Source organism: Pan troglodytes, chromosome 10 (assembly GCF_028858775.2).
Source record: "Pan troglodytes isolate AG18354 chromosome 10, NHGRI_mPanTro3-v2.0_pri, whole genome shotgun sequence".
In the NCBI taxonomy this organism is placed as follows: domain Eukaryota; kingdom Metazoa; phylum Chordata; class Mammalia; order Primates; family Hominidae; genus Pan; species Pan troglodytes.
The window spans coordinates 66143940-66157267 of NC_072408.2; the positions used below are offsets into that span (position 1 = coordinate 66143940).

Genomic DNA, 13328 nt, shown 5'->3' on the forward strand with positions numbered 1-13328 from the left:
GTTAAAAACCAAGTTTAGAAAATTAGGCACCACATGAAGCTCAGAAACAGGTAAAATTAAATCGTTTGTTTAGGTTTAAAAAGGCAAGGCAATGCTATCACACCAGAGCTGTGGGGAGGTAGTGGAATAAGCTGGAAGAGTCACACAGGAGCCATTGCAATGTTATCCACTTCCAGTTATGCTGGATGGTGGTCTCACAGATATTCATTATCTTGTTCCATAATTTACATATATTTGCAAATATAAAATACTACACGATATGAAATACTTAAAGCCCCTTTTAACAACACTAGCTCCTCAGGTTGGAAACTGTTCTCCTCCTGTCTAGGTATTTAGAAGTTCCTCACATACTCAGAGTAAGCCCTTACATTCTTTTCAGTTCCCTATGCCTAGAAAGCCCAAAGTGTCACTGTGACTTGTGGTTACTGATGTCATTTGTGACAATGAGCCTAGTTGTTAACATTAGCAGTTACACTTTCTACCATCTACTTTCTTGTATGAGAAAACAGTTTTAAATGTGTTTGTATGTCTTCCAGGAGTGAGATATTACTTGACCTTTCCATTTAGCTCATTTATTCATTAAAACTAATCTCATTCAAATATTTTGAATATGCCGTTAATAACCTTGGGACACAGGGATTATGAGTGTTGGTTCTGAAGTCAGAGTCCTTGGGTTCAGATCCCAGTTCCACCATTAAGTAGTGTTATAACTTTGGGAAAATTAGCCTTATTGTACTTCTGTTTGTTCATCTATAAAGTGGAGGTAATACATCTACTCATAGGGATATTCTGAAGATAAAGGAGTTTCTACATTTAAATCACATAAATGATAGTTGGCACCTAGTAAACTTCCAATAAATTGTATCTATTATCTTATGTATTTTCCTAAAATGAAGCTTTTAAAGAGGTTCTTCTTCCCGTTTGAGTCCTTTAAAATGTTTCTGAACAAAAAAAAAAAAAAATAGTTAAGGCCGGATGCGGTGGCTCATGCTTATAATCCCGGGTGAGGTGGCTCACCCTTATAATCCCAGCACTTTGGGAGGCCGACGCGGGTGGATCACTTGGGGTCAGGAGTTCGAGACCAGCCTGGCTAACATGGTGAAACCCTGTTTCTACTAAAAATCAAAAGTTAGCCTGGCGTGGTGGTAGGTGCCTGTAATCCCACCTACTCAGGAGGCTGAGGCAGGAGAGTGGCTTGAACCTGGGAGGCAGAGGTTGCAGTGAGCTGAGATCGTGCCACTGCACTCCAGCCTGGGCAACAGAGTGAGACTGTGTCTCAATTAAAAAAAAAAAAAAGTTAAAAAATCTTTACAAAATATAAATGTGCCACAAAATTATGTCAAGTGAAAGAAGCCTACAAATATTGATTCCACTTAAATGTATAAAAAGAAAAATTTACAAAGAAAGCAGAATAGTAATTACTTAGGGTTTCAGTGAGAGCAGGAAATAAAATGGGGGTGATAGAAATGTTCTAAATTTGAATTATGGTGACTGCATAACTATAAATTTACTAAAAATCATTGAATTGAAGACTTACAATGGGGGAATCTTATAGGTATGAAATTTATTAATCAGTAAAGGTTTTTAAAGGAATAGGTACAGAATTTTTACTTAGTTTCACTCTAACAGAAGTTTTTATTAACATGGGTAACTTCTGATTAGACTATGATATTTGAAGGTAGTCAAAACCTGGCAATAAACCTGTATGGGAAGCAGAAGCTGTGTCTGTCTTATGTTACTTGGAGAAAGATTTATTGTAATATATTAAGCTTTGCTATACAAGCATATAGTATTTCTTTCCAATTCTTTCTTATGTCTCCAATTTTTACAAAATAATTGTTCTCATAATTCCAATTAAAGATTTAATTGGGGAGTGAGGATCTTCCATTTGGCTATCCCATAGCTTTCAATGTGCCGACTACTTTACAAATATTAATTCCAAGCACAACTGTATGAGAAAGTCATTATCATTTTTATTTTACCAATGAGGAGATAGAAGCTCAGAGAGGTTGAGTGACTTGTTTGATATCAAACAGCTGGTTTCAGAGCAGAATTAGCACATAGGTTTGTTTGACTGCTGATGTTAGTCACCATACCACGCTGCTGATAAAAGTTCTCAGAGGATGACAAAGGAAACAAAGTATGGAGTTTTGACTGGGGAGACAGGACTAGAGGCATGCAAAGATTGTAATTGGGCGGGGTTCATTCACACACTTAAAACATGTGAATGAAAATGTACGGAGGTAAAAATAAGATGTGTATGTAACAAGGAGATTCTGTTTTCAGAGAGCTTTAAAACTGTACAAATTTCCTTGACTCCATTAAGAACTGGCTGCTGATGGCTGGTTAACTCTTTAACTGACTACAATAGCTTGAAGGATTTAGGAGGTAATTCTCTTACCTAAACTAAGTCTAGCTGCCGGAAATTTAGGGCTGGTAGACAGTTCTACATTATCCAGAGGGCCTAAGGCTTTTTCTGTCTTTCTCCTCCACCATCTTCAATGTATGAGTTCAATTCTCAAATCATAAAATTGCTACTGGGCTCAAGTCATCACATCATATTCCAAGCAGGGAGAAGAGGAAGGTCAAGGAGAAAAGGGGACAAATGGCTTTGCTAAGTCTGGGAATCCCAAGTTCTTCATTTGGGTTTAATCTCTAGGATTCTGGTGTTAAAAAAAGAGAGGACAGTTTTTTTTATATGCAACCAGAAGTCTGTACCACATTTCTAATTATTATATCTTGCTTTTTTTTTTTTTTTTTTAATTTGAGACGGAGTTTCACTCTTCTTGCCCAGGCTGGAGTACAACGGCGCCATCTCAGCTCGCTGCAGTCTCCACCTCCCGGGTTCAAGCAATTCTCCTGCCTCAGCCTCCTGAGTAGCTGGGATTACAGGCATCCACCACCACGCCCAGCTAATTTTTGTATTTTTAATAGAGATGGTGTTTTGCCATGTTGACCAGGCTAGTCTTGAACTCTTGACCTCAGGTGATATGCCCGCCTCGGCCTCCCAAAGTGCTGGGATTACAGGCATGAGCCACCGTGCCTGGCCATACCTTGCTTTTAATTTTACTTTTTTCATCTATTCTAGAAATAAAAGAAGAAATAGTGTTAATTAAAAACAATATCATAGTTGTATAAAGGAAAAAGGATAATTATGTCACTGCTGTCCTTTTTCCATTTCTTCCAGTTAACATTGTATAACAATAATAGCAGTTTCAATTATGAGATAGGCCTAGAAAGTGGAGGGGAGAAAAGTATCAAGAAAACAAATTAGGACAATTTCCTAGAACCAAAGGACATGAGTTGCCATAACAAGGAGCCATTTGATGCCCAGCACAACAATGAAGACAGACCCATGTCAGAGACACTGTAAAACTTAAGAACACCAGGAACAAAGTTGTACAAAATTCCAGAGGAAAAGAAATCTCATCTTATGAGGCAGGAATCTCAGTGACTTTATACTTTGCATCAGGAATGTTTGAAGCAAAAAGATACATTGCCATGTGGGCCTCTCCACTGGACTTCTTAAGTGTGCTTATGCTAGAACAGCTGGATTTCCACAAGAGATGACCCAGGGTAGGGCAAGCAGAAGCCACAATGTTATTTATGGCCTTTGCTAGCACTAGCACCTTTTAAACTTTAACAATCTTTTTAATTCTTCCCAAACAAATCACAGTTCAATGGAATTAAGCCTACTTGCTTAGCATATAGACAAAAAGAAAAATGTAAAAAAGGTACTAATTTCCTAGCCTCATATTTTTCCATAACTTGCCCCAGAATGGAAGAGTCTAATGGTTTCCTATGTGTAACTTAAGCATGGACTTGGCTTATGATAGGCATGATATTAGTGGCTTCTCCTGATGAAGGCTCAGCTGTCCTCGCCTACTGTTATGAGAGGGACAAAGGGGAACAAATGTGTTACAGAGTATCACCATTGTAAAATAAATGTGATACCAAAGCTGAAGTCCCAATCTGTGTAAAGGACTCAGATCTTTAATGGGGTTCCCCCAGCCTAACTACCCTCCATTAGAGGAAAATCAATTTCTGACCAAATCTACTCTCCCAAAGTCTAGTTCATGAAAAAGTATATGTAAGGCAAGGGGTAATGTCTATCTCTCACTAGCTTCTTTCCCTTCAAGACCCAGAGAGAGATGGGGAACTTCATGTTTGCTGTCTCAATATTTATCTTTTACTTTGAAAAACAACTTTAGAAAAAAAGCATATGTGTCAAGTTAGGTCCTGTAAATAGTAACAGTATGGTATATATTTATTCATAATTTTTAGTCAAAATGTTTGACCTCTGAGGGCCTATTATTTATGTTATTTAGCTGCTTGTGTATTTTTTTACAAGATATAAAAATTGCTTTTGGGACATATCACATGTCTGGGATGGAAATTATTTCACTTTTTTAGTTCAACACTGAAGTTAGATTTTTTTTTCAGGCTTTTAAAATAACCTTTATTTTTTAAAAGTTAATATGTCCATTATAGGAAACCGAAAAACACAAGAAGCAAAGAACAAAGTCATTCACAATCACAAGCAGTTTATAGTCTGACATATGCTTCTAGATCCTGTGAGTAGGCACAATATCCAATTTCATGGGACTGAGATTGTACAGTATGTATCATGATTTTTCACACATCATGAATATTTACCAATTCAAAATCCCAAAGCTATATGAGTATTTTGATAACCAAGAATACACTACACCAACTCAAACTGCTAAAAAAAAAAAAAAAGTAATCCTGCCTTTCTTGGGACAAACATTTCATAGAAGACAAAAATGGCAACACGCCTCTAGATAAAAGCATTGGCAGAGTTCCGATTTAAATGCTGCATTCCCTTAATGCTCAATTTAAAATGAAACACACAGCAACAGAATACACTAAGTATGTTTTTAAGAGAATGCATTAGCAGAGCTATACCATTAAAATATTAGCAAAGTATATTTCCCTTGAATTACTTAATGTGTTCTTATAGTACAGCCAAAAGAGATGCATACATCAATGGCTATCAAAATGTAAACATGGACATATATGGACACATCTGCATACATCTCTGCCTGTATAATTCCTTCTGCCCCTCTGCTGCCAACCTAATGAACAAGTCCTGACATATACTGCTCAGAGGTGGCTTAACAATTCCATGTCCAAGATGCATCTTTTCTATCAATTATATTTACACATAGGCTAATTACATAATTTGTAATTATATTACAAATAGGCTAGGTATTTACAAATAGGCTAATTAACTAGCTCTAGTTTTTATCGTAAGTTGTCACCCCATTCGTAAAGCTTAGATGTTGCAAAACAATAACTTTGTCCACAATGAACACAGGCACTTTATTAAAAATGCTCATACAGACCTGTGGTTATCATCTAAAACCATCGTCTAGATATGGAGATACTAGCAAACAGCCCTTCCCTTCACCCTTCCTCTTCTCCCTCTTCCACCATCCCAGTGACTAAGTATAGGATGTCTAGCTCCAAGAGGTGGACTAATAAAGGTCACTCCCAGAAGACAGGCCTTCCTAAAAACTAACAAAAGGACATTCACAAAGGGACTGATTTACTACATCTATTTTTAACATACTTTGAGCATTAAGACTTATCCTTTAATACACAATATTAACTAAAATGCACATATAGAACAATGTTTAGACCATCTGAACTAATCTCAGGAGCACAGAACCCTTCTCCCTGCATACCTCCTCTGCCCACCCCCGCTTCCCCCGCCCCAACCACCGAATGAATAGTCTGCATTCGCTCCTAAGCATCACCTTTTAACAATTCCATTCCCAAATGCAACCACTCCTAGGAAGTACTGAAAACAAATGCTTAGAGGGGTGTTACTTAAGCCCTCTACTTTTAACCTACATTGTGCACTTTTTTTTTTTTGAAACGGAGTCTCGCTCTGTTGCCAGGCTGGAGTGCAGTGGTGCGATCTCGGCTCACTGCAACCTCCACCTCCCAAGTTCAAGCGATTCTCCTGCCTCAGCCTTCCGAGTAACTGGGGCTACAGGTGGACACCACCACGACCAGCTAATTTTTGTATTTTTAATAGAGATGGGGTTTCACTATGCTGGCCAAGATGGTCTCAATCTCTTGACCCCGTGATCCGCCTGCCTCGGCCTCCCAAAGTGCTGGGATTACAGGTATGAGCCACTGCAACAGGCCGTTGTACACTTTTAAACACCTAGAAAGACTAGATGTTTCAAACTGGACTTAAGTTTTCCATTATATACACAGTAGCATTGAATAAATGGTATACATACATAACACAGACTGTCATTTGAGTGTCTTCTAAATAGGAACATTCTGGCCTAGAACCCTTCCCTTTCCCACCTCTACCAACCCCGTGGACAGCTGTAAGCCATCTGTAATGCTTAGGGGGGATTTTAACAATCTCACTTCTGTTTTTAAGAAGTCTTCCCTATGAATTTTAACACAAAGTGTACTCAATGTAGTAGTTTACTAATTCTACTTTTGTCATATACTGGCAACCTTTTTAACGTCGACTGGATGTAAATTAGGACTCCTATGTCCGCTTATATACACTATATACACAGCACAGTAAATGAAAATGCAGACATAAGGGACAATGGTCAATGTGCCTCCTCATAAACACACTGGACACTGGTAGAAAGCCCTTTGCACTTTGTGCTCCTCCTTCCCCCTGAACCAGCACAAATATCAAAATGTGTACTGCTCAGAGAATTGATCAATTTCCAAGACAATATTTCATATCAAAAGGATAGCTACAAAATGTGTTATTTACTACCTCTACTTTTAACATACTTTGTGCTTCTAAACATCTAGAAAGACTAGATGTTTCAAATAAGGACTTAAGTTTGTCCGCTATATACACAGTAGTGTTGAATAAACTACACACATGTAACAATGGGTATATCTGAAAGTGTCTTCTAAATAGGAACATTCTGGTCTAGAACCCTTCATTCCTTCCAACTCCTCTCCACCACCAACCTGGTGGATATAGGCACGTGTCACTTAGAGCTGATGTTATCTCACTTCCAAAAGTCCTTTTCAGAAGACAGCTTTTCTACAAATTTTAACAAAGTGTACAAAATGTGTTAGTTTACTAACTCTACTTCTGTCATACATTGGCAACCTCTTTAGTATCTAGAGACTAGATATTATAAAATCGGGACTCATTTGTCCATTATATACACAGTATAGCAAAGTTAAATGAAATGCATGTAACATATAGGCAATGGATTAAGCTGAAATTTTTAAATAAACAATGTCAAAACACCATTTGCAATTTCTTCCCTCCCACCTCCCAGGTGGTTCAACAATTCCACTTCCAAACAGCATTTCCCATCAGTTTTTAAAAGCTATTTACAAAGTGTTATTCTACTACCACTTTTAAATACATCAAGCACTTCCAAATATCTAGAAAGACTAGATATTTCATATAACTTGTCCACCACATACACAGCACTGTTAAATAAAATTGCACAAACATAACAATGGTTATCATCTGAGGTATCTTCTAAATGTGGCCATTTTGGCCTTGAATCATTCCCTCCTCCCTTCCTTCTCTGCCTTCAATCCAGTGGACAAGTACAGGCACATGTAATGCTTAGAGATGGTTGAACAAATTCCTATGCAAAAGTCATTTACAGAAGACAAGTTTTCGTATGAATTTCAACACAAAGAGTACAAAATATGCTAATTTTACTACATTGTCATACACTGGCAACCTCTTTAACATCTAGAGACTAGATGTTGAAAAATTAGGACTATTTGTCCATTATATACACTATATACAGAGCAAAACAAAATGCACAAAACATATAGAAAAATGGTGTCTGAAAACGTCCAAGTATGAACACACTAGTATATTACCTTTTGCAATTTCTTCCCTCCCACTTCCTCTAAACCATTGAACAAGTATAGGCATTACTATACTGCTCACAAAGGTGGCTTCACAATTCAATTTCCAAAAGTATTTCCTATGAATTTTAGCAAAAAGATATTTACAAAGTGGTATTTTACTACCTCTACATTTAACATACATTGGGCACTTCTAAACATCTAGATAGACTCGATGTTTCAAGTAAGGAGTTAATTTGTCTACTATGTATACAGCAGTCTTGAATAAACTGCAAACATGTAACAACAGTTATAATTTGAAAGAGTCTTCCAAATGTGAACATTCTGGCCTAGAACCCTTCCCATCTCCATCAACCCAGAATACATCAAATTTTCAGAAGACAATCTTTCCTAGGACTTGTAAAACAAAATGTACAAAATATATTAGTTTACTAACTCTACTTTTGTCATACACTGGCAACCTCTTTAACATCCAGAAAGACTAGATGTTGTCAATTAGGGTTCGTCTGTCCTTTATGTACACTATATACACAGATAAGTAAAACAAAATGCACAGAGATAATGATTCATCTTGCCTCGCTGTAAACAGGATGTCATAGAGCTCTCTGCACCTCCCCCTCCTCTCTCTTCCCCTGAACCACTGCACAAACACAATGAGCATTACTCAACAGGTGATTTGGCCATTCCCTCCAAAAAACATTTCCTATGATTTGTAACAAAAAGGTATTTACAAAATGTGATTTTGCTACCTCTAATTTTAACATATCAGGCACTTCAGAACATCTAAAAAGAATAGACATTTCAAAAAAGCTTAGCATTGTCAACTATATACACAGTAGTGAGAAATAAAATGCACACAAAACAATGGATAGAATATGAAAATGTCTTCTAAATATGACCAGTCTAGCACAGAACCTTCTTCTCTTCCTTCTCAGGTCTTCCACCTCCATGTCATCTAACCCACTTAACAAACGTGGACGTATCGCTTCCAGAGGCTGTCTTAACAACTCCATTTCTAAAAGTCATCTCCAGAAGACATGTGTTTTCTATGATTTCTTTTAAACAAATGAGAATTTACAAGATGTGTGACTTTCTAACTCTATTTTATCATATGTCGGCAACCTCTTTCCATCTAGAAGGGCTAGATGTGACAAATGTTTTCTATTAAAAGGTTGGGGTGAAGTTGAGAGCAGCTTTTTCATATTATATACACAGGCCTTACATAAACGGCCAGTAAATCTTCCCAGAGGGTGGTGGGCATTTCCAACGGGCCAAACGTGGCCTGTCATTCTACCATTTCTCTCTTCTGACAGCAAAGTCTGGTAGAACAAAGACCAACCGCCCGATGGCCGCTAACCGTTCCACCCGTCGTCGTTCGGGACTTCGCTCACCTTCCAGGCCCCTTAAGGCCTTTGTCCGTTGTCGTCAGGACTAGGTAGGTCTCGCCCAATGGCGACAGAGTGGTCACCCGGGAACCGGATCTGCGCAGCTCCGTGGCCTAAAGAGGCGGCCGAGCCTGCTTGCGTCCCTAGGCCGCCTTCCCGGGCCCTCCACGCCTTAATGGCCTCCGCCGCGCGGCGTTCAAGCGGCCGCCATACTTTCCGGCCCACCACGCCCGGCGCCGCCCAAAGGCGCTGCGTCCCAGCGACTCTGCGGGGGTTTCGTCGAGGCCCGGCAGGCTTGGGTCGGGAGACCCGGCGGCCGGCGGGGTCCCGTCGGGGAGACGCAGCCGCCGCCATCAGTCATCCAGGTGGGGTGGGAAAGAGAGGTTCGCTGCGGCTTCAAGGCCTGGGCACAGCCAGTGGGCAGCCACAGCAGCGGCCTCCGGTGTCTGCAGGGCAGAGGCCTCGGCCTGTCCCGGGGCCCCCCAGTTCACCCGCCGGCCCGGGTCCGGAGGGCCTGGAGGGCCCTGGAGGAGCGGGCTGCGTTCTGCGTCTCTCCGCGCTCTCTGCCAGACGGGAACTGAAGTTAGATTTTTGTATCAGGAAATATAAAAATATCTTCTGCTCTGCTCAGTTGAATGTTCATTTTTTTCTCATAGCATCATGTTTTTTTCCTTTTCTTTATAATTAAGACAGTTCATCATGTATATAAAAATCACATACATGAAGGCACACACATACACAAATGTACTTGTCTTAGATATTCTCTTAGGTTCAGTTGGGTTTATTAATATATAAATATTAACAGGTAAAAATAAAGTAGTAATTGTTACAAGGATTGTTATAAGGCCTGTCACTCTGGAAGGCCACATTTGTGTCTCCAAAGTCCAGCACAACATTTTAAAGAAGGATGAATTTGAAAGTCATTGGATGAGACAAGTATGCTATCTTCATGACCCCTGAAAACATTTGAGTTTCACAGGTGATAAGATTTGTCAGCATTTCTGAGTATTTATTTGTGTCATATTATTGAAATTAAAATTTGACCATGGCATGTGAATTAAATAGGTTACCACTTTTTAATGTAGTAGAGAACAATAAAGTATTTATATTATGTCTTAGGCACTTAGTTTTAAAACCTCACCCACTTTCAGCATACAATTATGCTTTTAAAAGGTTTAAGAAATATAAAAAGAGCTGAAATGACTTAAAATATAGATTATAGAAAATACTAATAGATGAAATAAATATATTTATGATGAAAAGAACAGATAATATTGATGAAAGAATATTTGGAAATGGAAAGTAAAACACTAAATTAAATGTTGTAATCAATATAGATAAGTATTTGAAATGAAAAACGTATTTCAGCTGAGTATTTTTGCACTGAAAGATATTGGGCCTACAGTACAATATGTTAAATACATATAGTAATATATTATTGATAATTATTAAGACTATGTACTAACACCTATCAAGATAAATAACACCAGCCATATATTTTTGGGGAGTTTATTTATTGGATCCCTTTTTACCCACAATATATAGTACAAATTCCATGAGGGTAAGAGTGTCTGCTTTGTCACTATGACAAAGTACTTGGTACTTAGCACATCATTTGTCATATTAAAGGTGCTTAATGAAATGAATATTTGTTACAAGAGTGGCCAGACTGCAAGTGCAGTTGACAGATCTGTGGTTCATTTGAGCCTATTAATCCTATTAAAATATTGCACAAACAATGCTTTATAGATAGAAGTGATTACTTTGCTGAAACAGAGGTATCAGATGGCACAGACTGTGCATGGACTGAAAGTATTTATTCATCAGCTGATTATGAAATCTAAACTTGTCATGTGAAAAAGTGATATAAGACTTTTAAGGCCAGGCGCCATGGCTCACTCCTATAATCCCAGCATTTGGGAGGCCAAGGTGGGTGGATTATTTGAGGTCAGGAGTTCGAAACCAGCCTGACCAATACGGTGAAACCCCGCCTCTACTAAAAGTACAAAAATTAGCCTGATGGCGTGGTGGGTGCCTGTACTCCCAGCTACTTGGGAGGCTGAGGCGGGAAAATCGCTTGAACCCAGGAGGTGAAGGTGAAGGTTGCAGTGAGCCGAGACTGTGTCACTGCACTCCAGCCTGGGGGACAGAGTGAGACTCTGTCTAAAAAAAAAAGACTTTCAAGTCCCAACTTGGCATATGAAAAAAAAAAATGATTTGAAAGAGTAAACTACAATGTTTGAAAATGTAAATTTAAAATCAGACTATATCACTGAGGATCACCTGTGGTTGAAGCAAGTGATAATGAAGGCCTGGTGTATAGCATGAGATCGGGAATAGCCTCATGAATAAAACTGATGGGTCACTGGGATTGGCAGCTAGAGAAAAGGGGGAGGAGACACAAAAATTCTGACCTGGTTAAGTTTGAGGTTAATGGTGCCATTGACTTTTCTAGGCACAGAGGAGAAGAAATAGATTTGGGAATAAATTATGAAATCCACTTGGGTACTGGGCACGGTGGCTCACACCTGTAATCCCAGGACTTAAGGAGGCCACGGTGGGGACAGATCACTTGAGGCCAGGAGTTCCAGACCAGCCTGGGCAACATGGTGAAACCCCATCTCTACTGAAAATACACACACACACACACACACACAATTAACCAGGCATGGTGGCTCATGCCAGTGGTCCCAGCTACCCAGGAGGCTGAGGCACCAGAATCGCTTGAGGTGGAGGTTGCAGTGAGCCGAGATCGCACCTCTGCACTCCAGCCTGAGCAACTGAGTGAGACTCTGTCTCAAAAAAAAAGACATAAAAAAAAATCCATTTTGGATGTGCTGACTTTGAGGTGCTTATAGGCATTCCATTGTAAAAATTATTCATTTATTTATCTAAATTTTGCTGCTCACTTGCTGAAACTTTTACTCAAACTAGAGAAAGAAAAAAATGGCACAAAAGCACCTTTTGATCATCTTTACTAAATACAGGTTGTTATGGAACAATTATTAATCTCAGTCTGAAACCTATTGAGAGGTGACAGCGTGCTGGCAGTCCTCACAGCCCTCGCTCGCTCTCGGCGCCTCCTCTGCCTGGGCTCCCACTCTGGCGGCACTTGAGGAGCCCTTCAGCCCACCGCTGCACTGTGGGAGCCCCTTTCTGGGCTGGCCAAGGCCAGAGCCGGCTCCCTCAGCTTGCAGGGACGTGGGGAGGGAGAGGCCCCAGCGGGAACCGAGGCTGCGCGCGGCGCTTGTGGGCCAGCTGGAGTTCCGGGTGGGCATGGGCTTGGCAGGCCCCGCACTTGGAGCAGCCGGCCGGCCCTGCTGGCCCCGGGCAATGAGGGGCTTAGCACCCGGGCCAGTGGCTGCGGAGGGTGTACTGGGTCCCCCAGCAGTGCCAGCCCACCGGTGCTGTGCTGATTTCTCGCCGGGCCTTAGCCGCCCTCCCGCGGGGCAGGGCTTGGGACCAGCAGCCCGCCATGCCTGAGCCTCCCACCCCCTCCGTGGGCTCCTGTGCGGCCCGAGCCTCCCAGATTAGCGCGACCCCCTGCTGCACGGCGCCCAGTGCCATCGACCACCCAAGGGCTGAGGAGTGCCGGCGCACCGCGCGGGACTGGCAGGCAGCTCCACCTGCAGCCCAGGTGCGGGATCCACTGGGTGAAGCCAGCTGGGCTCCTGAGTCTGGTGGCGACATGGAGAACCTTTATGTCTAGCTCAGGGATTGTAAATACACCAGTCAGCACCCTGTGTCTAGCTCAGGGTCTGTGAATGCACCAATCGGCACTCTGTATCTAGCTCAAGGTTTGTAAACACACCAATCAGCACCCTGTGTCTAGCTCAGGGTTTGTGAATGCACCAATCGACACTCTGCATCTAGCTACTCTGGTGGGGCCTTGGAGAACCTTTGTGTGGACACTCTGTATCTAGCTAATCTGGTGGGGATGTGGAGAACCTTTGTGTCTAGCTCAGGGATTGTAGGTGCACCAATCAGTGCCCTGTCAAAACAGACCACTTGGCTCTACTAATCAGCAGGATGTAGGTGGGGCCTGATAAGAGAATAAAAGCAGGCTGCCCGAGCCAGCAGTGGCAA

At 40.9% G+C, this 13328-nt stretch overlaps 1 protein-coding gene across 2 annotated transcripts in view; it reads right to left on the reverse strand.

The window, feature by feature from the left end:
• The window catches only part of LOC134807576 (uncharacterized), an 81659-nt gene extending 69574 nt beyond the window's left edge, over positions 1 to 12085 (reverse strand). For both annotated transcript variants that reach the window (XR_010148337.1, XM_063786829.1), the window contains exon 1: positions 9249 to 12085. Coding sequence is in view for 1 of the 2 variants with exons in the window: in XM_063786829.1 (XP_063642899.1) it covers positions 9261 to 9596 (336 nt within the window). In the remaining variant the exon portion in view is untranslated. The remainder of the gene's footprint in view (positions 1 to 9248) is intronic.
• Positions 12086 to 13328: the final 1243 nt, after the last annotated feature.